This window comes from Pseudorasbora parva, chromosome 22 (assembly GCF_024679245.1).
Source record: "Pseudorasbora parva isolate DD20220531a chromosome 22, ASM2467924v1, whole genome shotgun sequence".
NCBI classification, from domain to species: Eukaryota; Metazoa; Chordata; class Actinopteri; order Cypriniformes; family Gobionidae; genus Pseudorasbora; species Pseudorasbora parva.
In genome coordinates this window covers 29,624,705-29,645,780 of record NC_090193.1, presented here as the reverse complement: position 1 = coordinate 29,645,780, position 21,076 = coordinate 29,624,705, and the positions used below count along the sequence as shown (strand labels likewise).

At 35.0% G+C, this 21,076-nt stretch overlaps 1 protein-coding gene and 1 long non-coding RNA gene across 4 annotated transcripts; one reads left to right on the top strand and one right to left on the bottom strand.

Annotated features, from left to right (window-relative positions):
* Window positions 1-11,843, bottom strand: ppef1 (protein phosphatase, EF-hand calcium binding domain 1). Of its 3 annotated transcripts, none has more exons than XM_067431408.1 (19): window positions 11,674-11,843; window positions 11,297-11,368; window positions 10,806-10,939; window positions 10,534-10,612; window positions 9,272-9,399; window positions 9,025-9,085; window positions 5,812-5,981; window positions 5,111-5,225; window positions 4,657-4,703; window positions 4,319-4,485; window positions 3,961-3,997; window positions 3,305-3,454; window positions 2,734-3,108; window positions 2,139-2,324; window positions 1,704-1,846; window positions 1,489-1,595; window positions 800-963; window positions 290-374; window positions 1-200 (listed from the first exon to the last, which is right to left on the bottom strand). In XM_067431408.1, the coding sequence occupies exons 3-19, from the start codon at window positions 10,917-10,919 to the stop codon at window positions 1-3; spliced, it is 2,328 nt and encodes a 775-aa protein (XP_067287509.1). In that variant the 5' UTR covers window positions 10,920-10,939; window positions 11,297-11,368; window positions 11,674-11,843. The 3 variants fall into 3 exon arrangements, with proteins under 3 accessions (XP_067287509.1, XP_067287510.1, XP_067287511.1); XM_067431409.1 differs by having other exon boundaries at window positions 10,534-10,566; XM_067431410.1 differs by lacking the exon at window positions 10,534-10,612.
* A 5,926-nt stretch (window positions 11,844-17,769) lies between these two features.
* Window positions 17,770-20,924, top strand: LOC137058430 (uncharacterized). The gene is made up of 5 exons (XR_010900690.1): window positions 17,770-18,036; window positions 18,442-18,514; window positions 18,904-18,998; window positions 19,549-19,627; window positions 19,890-20,924. It is a non-coding gene; the product is annotated as an uncharacterized lncRNA (long non-coding RNA).
* The last annotated feature ends 152 nt before the right edge of the window (window positions 20,925-21,076 follow it).

Here is a 21,076-nt window from a genome sequence, read left to right as displayed (position 1 = left end):
TTAACCCTGCTGCTTCTCTTTGACATCTAGTTTATGAACCACCCTGAAAGCCTCCAGGAACTCATTAAAATCAATACTGCCATCTTTGTTAAAGTCTATGCTTCGAGCCATGTCGTCTATCGCCTTGTCATTCACAGCGACCCCCAAATGTGAACTGAAGAGCTTCCAGGTCTGACGAAACTCCTCGATGGAAATCTGACCTGCATGCGAGCGTGGAGAAGTGGGTTATAAGCAAAAAATAACCAGCATTACAATCTCAGTGAACAAACAGGAAAACAGTGACACTAACCTGAGTGATCCTTATCAATGATGTTAAATATTATCTCTAGGTCAGTTCTATACCTATAAAGAGTTTCAGCCAAGTTTTGTGTTACCTATAAAAAGAAAAAGGTTTTATCAAAATTAGGCTGAATTGTGAAATACTATATTCTCAAAATAAAGTAAAAAATGGATGTCAAAGTGGGCGGTACGACATACACGTGGTTAAAATTTGGCAACCAAATATTTCATATTGCCTGCTTTACAATGGCTTCAAATGTGACTCAATCAATCAGAGTTTATAGTTGCAACTACCCATTTTATAATAATAGTTTTACTATTATTTACTTCTTTAGTATTTATAACTATTAAATATAAGCATTAATGGTTATTAAAGTATAAACAACTTTGTCATTAAATTCCCAGTTTTAAATTATTACAAAGTGACAAATGTTACAGTAACATGATATAGATTTACTCCTACTGTGATATAAGATTTTGATCATATCGCCCACTCATACAGCCAAAATATAAATATGACCGGAGGGATGGGCTCTCCAAGGCTGATGTCCTCAAAACAGGTTTCGTACTCTACATTGCCATCCGCACCAAGACGGGCCAGGCGTGGGCGCAGGGTTCTCCAGGGCAGATCCAATCGCAGACAAGACTCCACCACCTGAGCCCACTCGCTAGTGGAGATGCAGCCTGTGAAAGACAGAACAACATTTTATTTTAGTTTAACATTTCAATAATATAATATAAAATAAAGTCATATAATATAAATATTATGTTTGGGGTCATTATGATAATTTTTTTGTAAGAATTAATTTTATTCAGCTAAGATTCATGAAATGAATTAACACATTAAAAATTATTGAAAACAATTGTTATACAAGATTTCTATTTCAAATAAATGTTGTTCTTTTGAACTTTATATTCATCAAAGAATCCTGAAAAAAAATCAGTTTCCAACATTGATAAGAATTTTATCTTGAGCATATTAAAATGATTTTTGAAGGATCATGTGATACCGAAGACTGGAGTAATGGCTACTGAATATTCAGCTTTGCATCAGGAATAAATTAAAATGGAAAACAGTTACTGTAAATTGTATTTTCACAATATTTGGATTAAAGCAGCCTTGATTTAAGAGACATCATTCAAATACATTAAAATATCTTACTAACCCCAGACATTTGAACAATAATATAATATAATATAATATATAACCTGTGTTGTCTATGTCATACTGTTGAAAGGCAGCCATCAGCTCAGAGCGGTGAGCATACAGCTTCTCTTTCAGAGCCCTGAGTGCTGAACCTTCTGCTACACGAACCCTAAAAACGAATACGTTTGTAAATAGGGACACTTCCTCATAAGCTAATACACAAATTCATATACTCAAAACCTATTTGTTACTGAAGGTAGTGAATGAGTGAGAGTACTTCTGATGGAGGGTGAGTTTTCTGGTGCTTCGACTGACTTGATACTGGAAGAAGCGTGGGATGAGTTCAGGCCCCAGTTTGACATATGCTCCACGGTTACTGCCCTCTTCATAGTAGTTAGATGCAGAGAAAATAGTGATAACCTTGGATAAATGGAAGACAATTGCTGGTTTAAAGAAGCCTTAAGTTTAAAACTGAAGGGTTGTGGTCTTTCGTCCATGTCTGTTTGTTTTGAAGTCATCCATTTTCAGATGTACTGTTAAAAGTATATTCACAAATAGAAACATTACTGCCATTTTACAGGACTGTAACATATCTTTTATGGGAAAATTGGATGCATGCAAATATATGTATTCATAAAGATAAATACACAAAAACATATATAAGAAGTGATGTTGGCATAATGACCAAATTAATCACATTTCCCATGTTCACCTGACCATTGTGGCAGAGCTCATAGCCCTCCTGTTTGCACTCATGTGACCTGATAAGCAGACAGAGGCCGTGCTTCTGCAGCAGCGTCTGGGTCACGTCCGGCCCAAAGTAACAGCCTCCACCACGGAAAGAGTTCGGACTGCAGCCAATTTGATTTTTAGGGTCACTCCAAAGGATATCGACAACCTGTATTAGACAAATTATGACAATGTGTTCACTGTTTAAAATGGTATTATAGTATGCAAATAAAACTAATAGAATTGAGCATAACTAGAACATTCTATATAGACTAGAATTACTAAAGACTTTTCCATAACTTTCCAAGACCTTCAAGACATTTTTGAAATTCCCTGATATTTCCAGGCCAGTGGAAACCCTGAATGATAGAAGTTAACTGGTAACACAATTAGGTTTTACTTTATAATACGGTAATTCTTACATCTCAGAACTCTTTTAAATGGCGCTTCAAATCAACAAACGAGTCATAATATGTACTGTAGCTTTAAGCCAAATGGAGTTCCAAGGCAGAACAGTTTCACATCCAAAATAGAAGCTATTAGTCACACAGTCTCACCAACAAACTGTTTCAACTCACTTGCTGCCATTCCAGTTCTTCCCGGGGTGGCTCGGGGGGCTCTAAGGAGACGAAGGAGTCCAGGAAAGGGACCTGGAGCACATCTGTGGGGCTCGGCAGACTGGGGGAAGGAGGAGGCCGGCGTTGAGTGTTCCGCGATGAGACACGGGGAGAGCACATGGATGATGAAGAGGAAGAAGATGAGGATGAAGAAGAGGAGCAACTGCCCTGCTTGGTAAAGGGCTTCTTCCTCCTGCGGGAGGCGCGACTGGTGCGGCCGGAGGTGTGAGGGCTATCCGACCTGGATCTGCCGCTGTGTCTGCTGCTGCTGCGACTGCTGGCATGAACGTTGAGATGATCAACGCTGCGTTTGGGCAACCTGAGAGCAGACTTTACCTGCAAAGTAGACGCACATAAGGTATCATCTTATTATTTTATTTTTTTACATTACTCATTATTCATACTCATGAGTGTTGCTTATTTCATGGATGCTTACCAAATAAACAAATACACAAGAACTATAGCTTTAAACTGTAACTATTTTATTATAAAGAAATCTTATAAATCAATTAAAGACAAATAAAATACCTACTTTATGCCTTTCAACAGTGCTCAGAAAGTTCAGATCGGTTTTGTCCGAAATGCCACCATGAACAATAAGGACTTTGTTGTCAATGACAGTTGCAAGAGGAAGCAGGCTGAACACATCCTGAAGCAGTTGAAGGATTTCCCTGCCATGAGTCTATTGAAAGAGAAGGAAAAATGAATAAACATTCATTTAAATATCCAGTAGGTGGCAGTAATGTCTAATATTCAGAAGTGAACCCCACACATTTCAAAACAATGGTAATACTTTACTATTATTATTAAAGGCCTCATTTGTTAACATTAGTTTATGTATTAACTAACATGAACTAACATTGTTACAGTATTTATTCATCCTTGTTAATGTTAGTTAATACAAATCCAGCTGTTCATTGTTTGTTCATGTTAGTTCACAAGTGCATTTATAAATAATGTTAACACATACAACTTTTGATGTTAATGTATTAGTAAATGTTGAAATTAAGTTTAATAAATGCTGTAGAAATGCAGTTCATTATATATATATATATATATATATATATATATATATATATATATATATATATATATATATATATATATATATATATATATATATATACATATATATATATATATATATATTCAACCACTTAGTTTTGCATAAAACACATGAAAATCTACCTTGTACTTCTGCATGACTTCTCTTGTGAATCCATATCTGCAGGAAGATAACAAATTTTACTCACTAACAAATATACCGCTATATATGTATGTATGTATGTGTGTGTGTGTGTGTGTGTGTGTATGAGTGTGTGTGTGTGTATGTATATATATATATATATATATATATATATATATATATATATATATATTTTTTTTTTTTAGTGTAAACATTTTTTTTGAAGCTTTCTGAGGACGTCCTACTCATGGTATACCCTTCTGAGTATATTTACTTTTCCCCACCAGGATGTATTAACCACGGAAGAGCTTTTCATTAGTTTATTAAAAGTCCTGCCTTCAATAATCTCTTGAATGTTACCTGAGGTTCATGATGTGGTCCTCGTGATTGCCTCTGTTCAGATGCATGTGGTCGGGGTAGAGCAGTAGGAAGGCAAATAGAATGATGATGATTTCTGTTGATTTCTTTCCTCGATCCACAAAGTCTCCGTTGAATATGTAGGGGTTCTCCGCAGAGGGCAGACCGTTCTGAGTAACAAGGCAATACATCTTAAATGTAATAAGTCACCAGTGATGCCCAAGTGGCTTTAATGAACTCATTCTTTGGCTTTGCTTCGGGTACATTACCCCTGCAACAATATGCTGAAATGCAATCACTAGAAATTATATTCTACGTCGAAACAATCAATCAGCATTTACCTTGTAAAATATAAGCAGTAAGTCATCCAGGCTACCATGCAGATCGCCTGAGTGAAAGAAACGTCGGCATATAAAAGCTGTTTATCATTCCAGGGAATAATATTTGGTATCAGGGATGAAAATATGCAACACAGAAACAAGTTAAGTGCTATAGCGTGATCTCTTACAGAGTATTCCAAGATGGGAATTCAGTTATTCATGCATGCTTTTCTGTACTAATTGAATCTGGAGCGCTGTTGAGTATGAAATGGTGCAGGTTGGCTGTGATGAGCCCATTGAGATACAGTGAAGGGCTTTATGAAGTGCAAAATAAATAAGCACTCATTCATTCATGCAGCCATCACTTTTTCCCCAAGCAAGATATCGTAAATATTGCACATATCTCAAATTCACTAATGCAACTTATTATGCAATTTATGGATTCTAGTATTTTACTAGACACACATAGTCTTACCACAGATAGTTATCTCTTTGGCATAGGACGTCGACAGGTATATGACGTTTGGCATTTGTTTCAAGAGCTTCTTCGTTTCATATAGTATCTGCAGCACATATTTCCCATGAAGAGTCTGAATAAGAGATGTAGTCATACATGTACACGTCAATGCATTATTAACTTTGCTTGCAGTTCCTAAAATAGTCAAATGTTTAGAATAGCAGGAAAACTTTTAGTTAGGCTTATGTTTAAATACTGTTTAATGAAAAAATACATATTTTCTATTCTATTTATTTTCAAATAAATCCTGAAAAATTCTCTATATAACTGTTTTTTTTAAATTATTGATAATAATTCAAATGTTTTCTTGAGCACCAAATTAGCATATTAGAGTGAGTTCTGAAGGGTCATGTGACATTGAAGACCAGAGTCTGGCTGCTGAAAATTCATGAAAATGTACAAATTACATTTTAAAATACTAGAAAACAGTTCTCTCATTATTTTAAATACACAGTATCTGCCTTGCACATACTGCAATGATCATTCGGTTCAAAATCATTTTAAAAAATCCTTCTGAGAAAATAAGGTATAATATACCACAATTTGAAATCCATTTAAGGTTTTCTAGACAGAGCTAGATAATGCAAAAGATGATTTTGTTTTTTGCCAGAAGGCTCATATTTGTTCAGACGATCAGTGAAAGTTTTATAGTGTTGTACCTGCTCCACTTTGAAGGCACTGAGTAGGGCATTGGTATCAGTCACGCTCAGTGGGAAGGAGAGACGAGGGCCGCTGTATGACTCCGCAACGACAATCTGCTCGTACTTCAACTGCTTGACCTCCTCAGTTAAAGGGTCAACCACAGAGTCCAGGAGGTGAGAGATCAAGTCTGGGAAGTATAAAAGTAGAATCATATCAAAAAAATGTCACACAACCTATTTAGTACGAATAGGTGTAACAGCAAAGCAATCACAAAACAATTTTGTGGTTCTTGGATGATGGAAAGTGCTTCATCCTTTTAGAAAGATTCACTCATAGAATCAGTCCAACAAACCACTTAAAAGGAAGTAGAAAAGGCAAAATGCCATTAAAAAAATAAAAAATAAAAACCTAAAAAGAACGCCTCCCCATATAAAGTCATACAAATTTTAACATTTCCCCCCCAAAATTGATGTGTCGTTTGAGAACCATCCATTAGTATATTCTGTAAAAACATCAGCCTGATAAATTAATGTAAATGTGAATCATGAAACATCAAAAGGTTTGTGTTTTTGTTCAGCATGGCTGGGCATGTGGCAAAATGAGCACACGGGAACATCAATACAGGTGGACAGGCAATATCGGTTTCAGTTTTCAGTTATTTAACGAATGATTAATTCTCAACCTGGAGTCTAGTATGAAAGGCCTATTTTCATTGCCCATCAAAATAACCAGCACACACTACCATAAAACAATGTACCATACTTCAATTTGCATAGCGTCTGGCCCTGCACAGGGATTTGAGCAGTGCTGACCCATTGTGCCATTCTTGAAAATGTAAATGTGCAGTGTTTCCCATAAATTTATGCAGACTTGAATTTCAGGAACAGATGTTTGTATTGAAAAGAGAGCAAACACAGCATTATTTTTCTATCCTTGATTTAGCCAACATCTATTCTCTGCTTCCTTAGATTGCTACTGATAATTAAGCAATATTATGCTCCATTTGGTTCTCCACATAAAGAGCTCTACACTCCTGGGCAAAAAAAAAGAATAAGATAGTGTTTAGCCATTTGGGGCGTGGCCTAAGATTTTAATTGTCTTAACCACAAATTATTTGTTAGGAAATTACCTACATTTAAGCAAAGGCACTACTTAAAAAGCCATTGCCATCCTCAGAAAAACTTCAAAGATGGAATGAAGTTTTTGGCAGAATATAGGAAGATGAACTGTAACACGAGTTGCATGGTGATGCCCCAGAGTGGTGTCTTTTTGAAATCTGCTGAGAAATATAATAATAAATGCATCTGTGCCCCAGTAAAGCATGGAGGAAGAGGTGTCATTGTGTGGGGAGCCTTTTTAGCTGCTGATATTGTTGAACTACTTCTGAGAAGTCATTTAACGCTTTGGAGTACAGCAGAATATTGCAGAATGGCTTGTATCCCACAAAGGAAAAGTTGTTATATAATGAGGAATGATCAGATGTTATACTTAAACAAGACAATGCTCATGCCCAAATTGCAATTACAACCAAGAAATGGCTTGAGAAACAAGTCTGTCGATGCTCATGTTTTGGCCAGGTTAAAACCCTATAGTGAATATTTGGTCTCACATTAAACTCAAACGAACTGGCAGACATTACTACTCACAAACTCACAAAGACATTACTACTCACAAACTTTTTGAAGCCATTGAGTGGAAAACATTGACTTTTTCTTCCTTTAAATAGCTGTCTGCAAGTTGGGGAAGGCTGAATAGTGCAAAAATTTACTTTAAAACTAAATATTTTGCCATTTTGTCTTGCCCTTTTTTTGTCCAGGGGTGTACTATCTGCTAAAATTAGAAAGATATTTCCTTTTTTTTTGTAGTGTGATGATGTGGCAGATTTTTCTTTTAAGCATGTTCTTATACTTATTTCTTTTTAATATGATCCATAAGTAAGAGATGTGAACATGTCCAGAAATTGGATAAAACCATATTCAGGCACAGAAGAAAAAAATCTGCTAAAGCATTTTTGTTGTCCATATTTTGGGCAAAAATCTGCAAATACAATTTATTGGGGTCAGTAAGAACTTATGTATTTATATTAGAATGATTTCTGAAGGATCAGGGGACACTGAAGACTGGAGTAATGATGCTGAAAATTCAGCTTTGCATGATTGGAATAAATTATATTTTAAGATGTATGAAAGTAGAAAAAAGTTATTTTAAATTGTAACCTGTAAAACTTTAATATTACTGTTTTTACTGTAGTTTTGATCACATTAATGCAGCCTTGGTAAGCATAATAGATTTCTTTCTTGCCTGAAGATACACTTTAACATATTTCCAAATGCCAAAAGGGAAAGATTCTGGAACACAGAAGCAAAGAGCTGAATCTGAAAACCATCCAATTCAAGCCCTAGATACATGATTACCTGACAAGATTAGTCTTGTGCACTCTCGGCCCACTCAATGGGAACTGATTAAATGCGGTTATCCCCAAGGAAAAGCTAGTTTAGCGTCATCACAAGCAAAGAGCCCCCATGAGAATACAAAACAGTGAAAAGAGCATTTAGCTGGGTAAAACAATTGAATATGTATGCCCATGAAGGTTTCAGTATGGTTGTAAGAACATTCTATGCAGTCTCTCTCAATTTTTTCCTACTGTATTTTATGTGATCTCACTTAGGTTTCCACTGCTCTGCTTGGCTAAAGATGGGACTAAGTGTCTTCTGTAATTCTGCACTTTGGACAGCAGCCTGTGGAGGCTGGTTGCTGCATTTCTAGCTCTCTCTGCATTACCACAACTCAAAATGGGATCTCCCAAGGTTGCTAAGCAACTGTGTCTCCATATAGTGTGTTTTTGGAATCACTGAAAGGATAGGTGTGCAATACTCAAGAGGAAGACCTTTGATGCAAAATCACAAGTGCTAGAGGTTTTCCAAAGCTGTATCGAGGGATAGCCAAAATCAAATGCTAATGAAATAAAAATAACTAAATACAATTATTTTTAGCAGTATCAAACCAATATAGCCTGACAAACCACAATGGATCAAATAATAGAGTGAGTTCATGGCTCAGCCAATGGAGTGAGTTTAGGGGATTACAGAGCCATTGTCTGACCAATTACAAATGGGAGCATTTTAACTGTTTACAGTTGCATTGTTTTTGCAATCACATTTAGTGATGTTAAAATTTAAACAAAGAAGTCTTTAAGAATTTGTGTCTACATACAACACTCAATTCTTTACCTGGTCCATTCCCATTGATCTGTGTGAAGTTGTCCAACATGAAACTGAAGAAACTGGAGAGCTAAAAAAATTAAAAAGATGGAAACTTGTGTCAAAATTTACCACCCATTAATTTTGTGGATAAGCTGATTTTTAATATCAACATATAGAATAAACAACAACATCATTTAAACAGCATCAGTGCAAGTTTATTAAGAATAAGGCAAGACTGTGTGGACTGGCCATAAGAACCAAGTGGCTTTTATACCTGAAGTTGGTCCTGTTCCCCTGCATACTCAATGGACTGAAAGATGTTCCACGTATAGCGTCTTCTCATCTCCAGGCGAGCAACATACCGTCTGTACCAACGCTGGATCAGTATGGCAGCTTTTATGGCTAAATATGTTAAGAACACACAAAGAATGCAAGTGTCTGATGTAAACAATCCTTGAAGCTATAGTTGTGTAACCACAGTTTTAAGACTAACTGGGAAGAGGAATCCCAGCAATGGGGGTTTTCTATGCACCACAAGTGCCTGTTTGTAAAAGATTGTTAACAAATCACTCATTTGTACCTGCATCCATATGCATACTTCCCTTTTTTAATATGCAAAAGGAATAATTAAACAATAAAGCAATTGGCATAAAAAACAAGACCCAGGATGATCTAAATGCTCTGAGATTCGTAAATGTGCAACCATTGGACGCTTTGCTATGGATAGCTGCAGAGCATTCAGATTTAAAAAGTTAAACAATTAAAAACGGCATTGAAATGGAAGTCGCACGGCTCTTTTTAACTGTAAGTGACTTGGTATAAAGAAAGGTGCTCCTCGTGCTTAAATTATACTTGTTTAACAACACCTGAGTAAATCATTTTTGAGAACATCTCTGGGAAAGATTTCTTGATTGCACATACGTATACAGATATTAATGATTAAAACCAGTCCACTAAGTTAGCAACCCTGCAAAGATGTACTGTTGCTACAGCTGATTCTCATTTGTCTTATCAGATTCATGTTACCATGCTAACGTCATGGGGTCATGCTTTAATGCACATACAGCTTTTGGTACAGGCAGGGACATTTGGATCTTTTCCAGAACACTTGAGCGCAAAAGACAGTGCTAAAAATAAACCTCGTCTCAGGGGGTCGATATCACAGGTGCTAATTAAAGAAGTGCAAAGAGCAGTTAAGGAGAAAGAACAAAACACAGACGTCAGAGACCAGGCATTGCCCGAGAGTACACACCCATAGAGAAATGATGAGCTGTGTTTGAGAAGTATGGGAGTTGTTGCTCATTGGTTTTATTTATTCTAAATGATCACAAAACTAACATTCGTAGGTTTATGCAAACTGGATTTAGACCTGATAAAAGTCATGCTGGCTTCTGCTTTACCTCAAAAAAATAAAAAAATAAATCTGGTTTTAATTTCAAAAGTATGTAAACATTTCTACAATTGCCAACTAGTACTTCTCTATAGCCACAAATGGGACACAGACAGTGATGACAGATGCTGAAGAAAGTGTCTTACTCAGAGCTGGGCTGGGCTGCTTGATGGAGCCATCTGTGTGAGAGGTGATTAAATTAAATTGAATCATTTGAGTAAAACCCTGGGGGTGGGAAAAAATAGGAAAACAAGGATAGAACTGGGGACTAAATGCAATGCAAGCACTGCAATATTTTTCAACAAAGAAATTATGCAAACTTGTTGAAACCAGGGTTGTTTCAAAGGGGAGAGGAAAAAGAGATTAAGCTACATTGCAAATCACATTAAAGCAATAGGGACAAAGAAGCAATATTTACCCGTTTCTGAGGGACGCGTTTGGTTCTCAACGGCAATGGATGTGCCGCATCCCATGATGGTACTGCTTGCTTCTGGTCATGAATCTCTGTAATTCTTGAGGTTCTACTCTTCATTTAGTATACCTGTGCAATGCCTGTGCAAAGAAATAGTAATACGGAATAATTGTTACTGAAACAACTTAAACTTTATCTGTGCCAAGACTGCAACCACATATTCTGGGGCCTGGGGTAACAAACAATAGTTTCAAAGTAAAGAAAAAAAACAAAAAAAATTGTTGGGAACAAATGAATACATTAACCTGAATATTGAGAAGAAGTATCTTCATGGATATTGTTACCACTATTATTACAAATCTAATATTTATTTCAGTGCTGTTTTGATATTTGTAATAAAATTATGACATTATAAAAAAAGCTGTACTTTTTTTTAAATCTAATGCTGCATCACAATAGTGCGTCTCTGTAGAATAAAGCAACAAAAAGATACTTACTGCAAATCATGCTGGACTTTAATCTGTGCCCCAAAGAGCCTTTCAAAAGGCCCTTTTAACAGTGAACAGTCTCTGGGAGTGGGCACAGGGAGAAAGAATTTTGATTATCATCTTCATAGCGTTAAAATATAATAATAATAATAATAATAATAATAATAATAATAATAATAATAATAATAATAATAAGCAATTATAGTTGACTAAAACATGTTTTGCTAAACTTCGCTGCAAAGATGATTAATATCAAGTCACTCTTAAACTCCTAAATAGATATATAAAAACATTGACACGGTATTTATTCCTTTGCAACAAACAATCGTTAAAATAGGCGCACATGAATATAAAAAACACAGCATAGGAAACGATGTGCAGGTTACCTTTCCGTTGTCCAGAATTCAGTACGACACACATACGTTCACAATTCAGGAAAGGAAAAGACGTAGGCCTATATGACGAAAAAACAAACATTAATTTCCAAATGTGGAGGGATGCGATACATAAACACCACAGGTGTCAGAAGAGCTTGTATGAAACGCCGAGGCGGTTTGTCACACCTCTCATTAATGACTCGCGCGAGTCTAGTGAGGGGGGTTTGGTTCATTCCGATGATTCGAATCATTTGATTCCGTTCAGTAAAAAGATTCGTTCACTTGCACGTAGTGAATGAATCATTGTTTTGCCAATAGCTGTTATATGTCAAGCCATAGAAAAAGAAAACATTATTAGTCCATACAGTCTGAAAACCATCATTGTCTCATTTAATTGTGTATAGTCATCACTCATCAGTTCATAATTTTTCATCTGCTTCCTGAACGAGTCTGATTCATGACGAAATAGTCTATTTTTAGAATTTACTTTTTTTTTCTTTTTTTTTTAACAAAAAAAGGGTTGTTCTCCCAAAAATGAAAACTGTCTTTAATACTCACCCTTATGTCGTTCCAAACCCGTAAGACATTCGTTCATCTTCGGAACAAAAAAATAAGGTATTTTTTATGAAATCCGAGAGCTTTCTGACCCCTAAACAGAAATTGTATTAACCACTTTTAAGACACATCATTAAAAGTATATGTAGTTCGGTCCGTGTATCATCTGATCATTTCATTTCCTGTTAGGTATGGAATAATGAGAACTGATAAATCCGGTTGTTTATTCGTTTTTTTGTTTAGTTTAAAAAGCGAAAAATGAGATTTTGGCTCGATTTTTCATATTTCGTTAGTGGTTTATAAAACGGTTTATGGGTTCGATATTTCGTTTCCACACGTGGGCGGCGCCGAAACGCCTCTTTCATCTGATTGGTCAAACAGCTCCGCCTTCAGCGCGAGCTCTTCGTTCTGTCAGGCAGAATACGAGTGCGGGGATGACAAATGCAATTTAATTTAAAAAAATGTCCGAAAACACCACACACTGCTAACTACACACAATATTTAAAGCAGAAATATGTTGCTATATGAAAGATGTTGTCACGTAATTCGTGCTGTTGCGATTTGCAAGCGACCCCCATTAATGTATGATAGCCTGTTTCTCATTGATAAAATAGTCCCGTGTCTTTGGATAAAAGGGAAATGGAAATAACAATAAATAACAGGCTGAACTGTACATGATAATATGTCCGTGATATTTGCCACTCTCGTCTTTTATTTACATCAAAAGGCAGGTAGGCATGTGTGACATGTCAATAATCAAGAAAATTGAATAGAAATACAGTTTATATTTGTGAATGTGTGTCTATTCTGTTCACGTGATAAGAAAGAGACAGAAAAGTGGGAAGTATCAGTAAACATACATTTAATGATACTGACAAAATTAGCAGTTTGGGTTTAATTAAAATCATGTCGGTTGAAGAGCATGACATACCTTTAAAATCGTATTATTTTTATTATAAAACAAATAATAAATAATGAATTGGGTGATGTTTCTCTGCGTTGTCTTTATTAAGTTTGCTTGAGAGCTCCAGCATATAGTCCTATTTAAATATTATTTATTATTAATATTATGAGAACTATAATGCTTCACCAAACTCAGCTCAGACCTTCAGACTGGTCTGACTCACTTATATATTTTCTAACGGGTCAGACTTACTTTCCCAAAAAATCCCATTGACTTGCGTTATCTGAGCAATGAAGGCCGCAATGATTAAAGCTGTCCACTAGAGGGGGCGACAGGATAAGTCTTTTCTACTCACTTTCCCTGTTTGCATCAGTTTAAATGACAAATTAAATTCATTCATAAATAGGCCATATCTGTCTATGAGAAAAAGCTTTACACTTCAAGCTGTACAACTTATTAAAACTTGAACACTGCTTCAGAGTTTGCCACTCTTTAGTTTCTTTTAAGATATTCACACTGTTTTTTGCATTTAATGTTTGTCCATCTGGAACTTGCTAGGTTTGCCCTTTGTGCTGCTCCCTATGTACTGGAAACCATCTCTTGAATCTGTCTGGATACATTCTCCAAACCCTGAGAGGCCTCCAACCGCTACTCGATTTGCGATTTAAGGTAGTGAAGGGCAGCTTTTTCAGCATCTCTGTGACAATTTAAAAAAAGAAAAAGGTTACCACATAAATGATTTTGACTTATACCTCATTAAATATATATATAATATAAAACAAGATCATCATCATCACCAAAAATACTTAGATACTATTTTATAATGAATGAATACGGCCTTGAAATCGTATTCTCTAATTGATCAATGGCTTCCAATGTTGAGTTAAGCCTATAGTGACAAATTCAAAATATAAAAACATATTTACAAATACAAATATCTTGTTTACTCAATCACATTTTTATTTAAAAAAATATTGTTATATTACTTGTGATGTAGTGATTTGCTAAATGTAATACTTTACAGTATTTTTTAATTACAAGTGTACATTACTGACATTTAGTGTACATTGGCCTCCCTTAGATTAATTACATGTTAAAGGTATAGTTCACCCTAAAAATTAAATTATATCATCACCCTCAAGTTGTTCCAAACCTGTATGTTTTTTTATTTATTTTTTTGTTCTGCTGAACACTAAAGAAAATACTTTGAAGAATGTTGGTAATCAGACAGTCGATGTCATTGACTTTTACAGTAGGAAAAATAAATACTGAAGTCAATGACAACCAGTAGCTGTTTGGTTACGAACATTCTTCCAAATATATATTGCAGCTCTAAGGAAACACACTCCAAATATATATATATATATATTGTGTGTGTGTGTGTGTGTGTGTGTGTGTGTGTGTGTGTGTGTGTGTGTGTGTGTGTGTGTGTGTGTGTGTTCAGCAAAAGAAAGGAAGTCATGCGTGTTTGGAGGGCGAGTAAATTATGGATTTTTTTTTCATTCTGGGTGAACTATGTCCATTTCAGTGGATTTAGCCATTATAAGAAACTAATTTGGTGCTAGTAGCATGGATATTGCTCAGCTGAAATCATGTTACATCTATTTAGTGAAATAACTTGCAGGTGTGTAGCACCTAGACTGGGTTTTTACAGTAACAAAAGGTTTTATCATTTTTAGCCATGATATCAGCTGTAATTGATGTGAAATGACATAATCATGTTTATTTGGCACCATAATGTTGACTATATTTTCTTTATGAAGCTATGGTTGAAGAATCTGCGTTCACCTCATGCTGCAGAAGTGTGGTGAGGTGTAAGGTCTGTATTGACCAATGGATAGAGAACTTAAGGCTGTGCCCTAATGCATATCACCACAGAAGCTGCAGGCCTACCAATGTGCTTGAAGCTACTAAGAGTTTTCATAAAACAGTATTATTTTTTCTCCACTTCCTGCAGTAACATTTGTTCAGTTCAAGCAGGGTATAAAGACACAAATGTAATAAAGACATCTTCACAAGTTCAAAAACATTGCAGTTTTGTTTGCATGTGCAGAACAGAATAAAGTTTTGTTGTAGATTCCATTTTCCATTGTACTGACTGACCTACAATCTGCATGCAGACACCCAACTTTGCACATTCATTTATAGATTTAAAACCCAGTCCTGACCCAAAAGGAACATGTTCTGCAGAGTTCAGATCCAACCAGTTCCAACACATTTTCCTAAACATTTTTAGATAGTCTGTAGACATTGCTTAGCTGGTTCAGGTAATTAAATAGTCGAGCTAAACTTTGCAGGACATTTGCCTGACATTAGCTCTTTACATTAATTGAATGTGATTTATCAACAGCGAGTAGGGCTTAAAATATAACGCTCATTACAAATACAAGTTCCAGATGGACAAACATTAGGCCCTAAATGCAAAAAACAGTGTGAATATCTTAAAAGAAACTAAAGAGTGGCAAACTCTGAAGCAGTGTTCAAGTTTTAATAAGTTGTACAGCTTGAAGTGTAAAGCTTTTTCTCATAGACAGATATGGCCTATTTATGAATGAATTTAATTTGTCATTTAAACTGATGCAAACAGGGAAAGTGAGTAGAAAAGACTTATCCTGTCGCCCCCTCTAGTGGACAGCTTTAATCATTGCGGCCTTCATTGCTCAGATAACACAAGTCAATGGGATTTTTTGGGAAAGTAAGTCTGACCCGTTAGAAAATATATAAGTGAGTCAGACCAGTCTGAAGGTCTGAGCTGAGTTTGGTGAAGCATTATAGTTCTCATAATATTAATAATAAATAATATTTAAATAGGACTATATGCTGGAGCTCTCAAGCAAACTTAATAAAGACAACGCAGAGAAACATCACCCAATTCATTATTTATTATTTGTTTTATAATAAAAATAATACGATTTTAAAGGTATGTCATGCTCTTCAACCGACATGATTTTAATTAAACCCAAACTGCTAATTTTGTCAGTATCATTTAATGTATGTTTACTGATACTTCCCACTTTTCTGTCTCTTTCTTATCACGTGAACAGAATAGACACACATTCACAAATATAAACTGTATTTCTATTCAATTTTCTTGATTATTGACATGTCACACATGCCTACCTGCCTTTTGATGTAAATAAAAGACGAGAGTGGCAAATATCACGGACATATTATCATGTACAGTTCAGCCTGTTATTTATTGTTATTTCCATTTCCCTTTTATCCAAAGACACGGGACTATTTGCACCGTATTTATCAATGAGAAACAGGCTATCATACATTAATGGGGGTCGCTTGCAAATCGCAACAGCACGAATTACGTGACAACATCTTTCATATAGCAACATATTTCTGCTTTAAATATTGTGTGTAGTTAGCAGTGTGTGGTGTTTTCGGACATTTTTTTAAATTAAATTGCATTTGTCATCCCCGCACTCGTATTCTGCCTGACAGAACGAAGAGTTCGCGCTGAAGGCGGAGCTGTTTGACCAATCAGATGAAAGAGGCGTTTCGGCGCCGCCCACGTGTGGAAAAGAAATATCGAACCCATAAACCGTTTTATAAACCACTAACGAAATATGAAAAATCGAGCCAAAATCTCATTTTTCGTTTTTTAAACTAAACAAAAAAACGAATAAACAACCGGATTTATCAGTTCTCATTATTCCATTCCTAACAGGAAATGAAATGATCAGATGATACACGGACCTGGTTCAGCCTTAATTTTATGAAGCGCCGAAAACACTTTGTGCTCAAAAAATAAAATAATGACTTCTCAATTTCTTCAATTCAGTCTCTTATGCTGAAGTAGCCTAGTACCCACCCAGCACCAGACGTCTTTTAGACGTTGTTTTTTGGGCTAATTCAAGTCGGCCCGTCATGGCCTTCATTTGGCCCAAAAAAAGACGTTGAAAATTGGGCTCTGTTTGGTCCGTCGGATTTGGTCCAAATTTAGCCCAAAAAAAGACGTTGAAAATTGGGCTCTGTTTGGTCCGTCTGATTTGGTCCAAATTTAGCCCAAAAAAAGACGTTGAAAATTGGGCTCTGTTTGGTCCGTCGGATTTGGTCCAAATTTAGCCCAAAAAAAGACGTTGAACACTGGGCTCTGTTTTGTCCAAATTTAGCCCAAGTAAATGTGCGTCTGTTTCGACCACATAGCCATAAACATAATTAATCAGTCTACTAAAGCAAGTGAAAAAATAGACTGTTGTATATTATAGGCTACATCTATTTCTGAACTTTTGTTAACAATCACTACATTCAGCCTTTAATATAATGCATCCATAAAAACATATTAGCCTACATATCACAGTTTAGACTGCAATAAACCACACTTATAGCCTATTAATAAATTAATGTTAATTGCACCCGTAATTTATTCACATAGGTTATATTTGAAGTGCACTGTTAAATATATTGAAATCCATTTCAAAATATATAATTAAAAATACATACAAGTTGTTCTACTAGGCTACATCTGCAACAGTAGGCTGTATGTCTTATGTATAGATTTTAATCAGCATTTTTGCTATTTTATTTCTACACGTAGCCTATACATTTCAAAAGCTATATTATATTAGCTATATTATAAAACTGATCGTTTTTCATTCTCAATACAGCTTTATTCTCTTTCCATTTACAGGTTGATGCTAGAATTAGGCCTGCTATCCACTTAATAATGTATCAAGTTTCAGGACATTTTATCTGGTTATCAAATTATTAACTTTATTAATTCGACATTTATGCATTTATGTAAATGCTTCGTGACTTCTGCGCGTTTTAATGGGCGCGCGCGCTGAACATTCGCGTCACATTTGAACTGGAGCAGAGGGCGTTACCATAGAAACGGAGCTACGCAACTCAACTGACAAGCAGCAAAACTCCGTCTCTCATTGTTGTTTGCATAATTTCAGGTAAGTTTAGTGCCTACAATTACACAAATAGTACATACAAATGTTCCTTACACTTTTCATGTGTATGACACGCTTCCGTTGAATATTACGTTATAGAAATGGTTTAAGTTAACGTTAGTATCTTTGGAAAAAGTTCGTTAGCATCTTAACCGTTAGGCTAACGTTAACTACAGGCAGGTTAAAGCTCTTGTTAATGGAAGTTGGGGCTTTTAAAATCACATCTTATGTGTAGATGAGATATTTTGATAGTTTTGTTTGGAAGTAAGCTAATTAATTTAACCTAAAATATGAACTGTACGGTTAATCGGTGACGTCATTTAAACAGCATGAAAATGAGCTGATTTCATACACGTTATGATCTTACGTTGTACACTAATACTGATACAATTTGTTCTGTGATTCCAGAAGAAGAAAAAACCCTCTACCTACCGCATATATTTTATAATTTCCAATGGGAAGTACAGACAGAAGGAAACAGGTGATCTGAGAAAGCACTTTGAACTTCATATGCATTTTTTCACAATATAACGTTATATCAAAAATGAATATACATCATATTTCATCTATATCACCATGCATCTGTAAATTTCTTTTGCAAATATATATATATAGTTATTTTAAAAAAAGGCTTTAATGTACAAACATAAGTGACACTGTGTTAGTATTATTAAATAAGTAAACCAAAAAAAAATAATTCTATTTTTTTTATATATATATATATATATATATATATATATATATATATATATATATATATATATATATATCTGTAAATTACTTTTTCTATTCTGCGTTTGTGCTGCTATAATTTATTTATAATAAACCTTACATTGAATAGGCTACTAAAATTTTTTGTCTCTGTGACAGATGTTCGTAGATTCTTCCTTGCTGATGGCTGTGCACTAAAGTTGGAGCATACCCCTGTCGAAGAACATCTCTAGACATTATGTTCCATATGACTGGTAAGTTATACCAAAGTCCCTTTAAGACAAGTCCTTTCGCACAGTGGTCATCTTTAAAATGCTTCTCGGGTATGCAAGAGCAGCTCCTATCTCTTTGAATAAAGGGAAGGTTTTTATGTAACAGTATTTATTATTATGTACTGTAAATAGCATTAGAAATACATCATTAATATCTATGTATATATGTATATTAATATCTATATATCTATCTATCTATCTATCTATCTATCTATCTATCTATCTATCTATCTTGTTCATTAATATCAGTAGTGTGTATATATAGTCAACGATCTGTAGTGAGCCACTGTTCTTACCAGTGCCCGAATTCATAAACACAATATACTAATTCACAACCTAGGAAACTATGAAGCTGATTGAGACGTATCCTTTATGACACTGGACCTTGAGGGTCAAGAGTTGAGAACCCCTCACATACTAATTAGTCAATAATCACTGATGAAGAATGAGTACACTTTAATTTGCACAGAAATATGAAATATTTTGGAATAATCAGTGATGTTGTCATCTTGTTTCCCTTTTGTTTGTACAGCTAAATAAAACCACAGGCCACTGCATCTTTTTACAGTGTGTGCAGGTTCCCAGTTTCAATTGATGATGATGACATGAGGGTGAGTACAAGATGACCATATTTCCAGTGTACCATCCTTTTCAGTAGTTTACTTTTTTGTAGTACTTGCATAGTTATTTTAATTGTACAACATTTGCAATGTAGAGAAAGTAACAAAACGGTGTTGAAAATTTTAGTAAATTATTCTCATGCTATTAATCATGTTCAGTCTTTTGTGCCCTCAGGTGGAAACTAACAGACAACCATTGTTTTGTTTTGTGTTAACATTTACATTTGGGTTATTGTTTTCTTTCTCTCTTTAGATGCTGGAGAAAAACAGCCAGGCTAAAGTATTCAAAGTGGAAGCTTCTGTCGTGGTTCAATAATCCAGATTGGGATGGTGGAAGGAGCAGAAGAACAAGCGGTTTATTGATATGTTGACTGATTTACCTAATGTATAACATTTAACCAAAACATTTCATCACCCACCTTTATGTTGTTCCAAACTGTGAGAATTTTATTCATCTTCTTTTTAATTAAATCTGAGAGATTTCTGTCCTTCCATTTCATAGTTTATCTCAGAAAGGTAGTAAAGACATCAAAGTAACCCACATGCCTTCATTGGTTTAACCTCGATTTTATGAAGCAACGTGAATGCTTTGTGTGTGCAAAAATAATCAGCATATTTTTTCACAAAATATATATATCCGATGCATGTTCATGAGAGCACCACAATGCATCCGTGTTGTGTTGGCTTGAGGCATGCTTGTGAACATGCTTCAGAGATACATCATTTGTGAACAAAAATGTTTTATTTTTTGTGCACAGAAGGCATCTGCTAAAACTTCATTTGTGTTCTGCACTAAAGTCTTACGGGTTTGGAGCTGCACAGGGGTAATTAATGACAATCTTAATTGTTGGGTGAACAATCTTTAATGAGTTCTTTGTGTTTATAATTGGTCATTGTTCTGTTTTATAAAGTTTTAATATTTTGAAAAAAAATATTCAGAAAAGATGGATTAATTTGATCAAAAGTTACAGTAAATGCTTAAACTGTGTGTGTGTGTGTGTGTATAAATGCTGCTCTTTTGAAAGTTTTATTTAAAGAATGCTGAAAAACTATCATGGTTTCCACAAAAATATGAAGAAGCACAACTGTTTTCAGCATTGATACTAATAAATGATTCTTAAGGCATCAAATCAAGAATGATTTTTGAAGGATCATGTGACACTGAAGAGTTCAGCTTTGATAACAGGTATAAATTAGATTTTACATATAGAAAAGTTATTTTTTGTAATAATAGTTCACACAATTATTGTTTTTACACTGTTTGATGAAAATTGTTTTTGATGTGTCAATAAACACATAGTTTGTGTACTCTTGTGTATTGTCTTATTTTGACATTAATTAAAATATTATATAATCGTCTTTTTCAGGCCTAATTTCAACCGTTAATATGCGGTTGAAATTAGGCCTGAAAAAGACGTCTTTTCAACTTTCACTTTACAA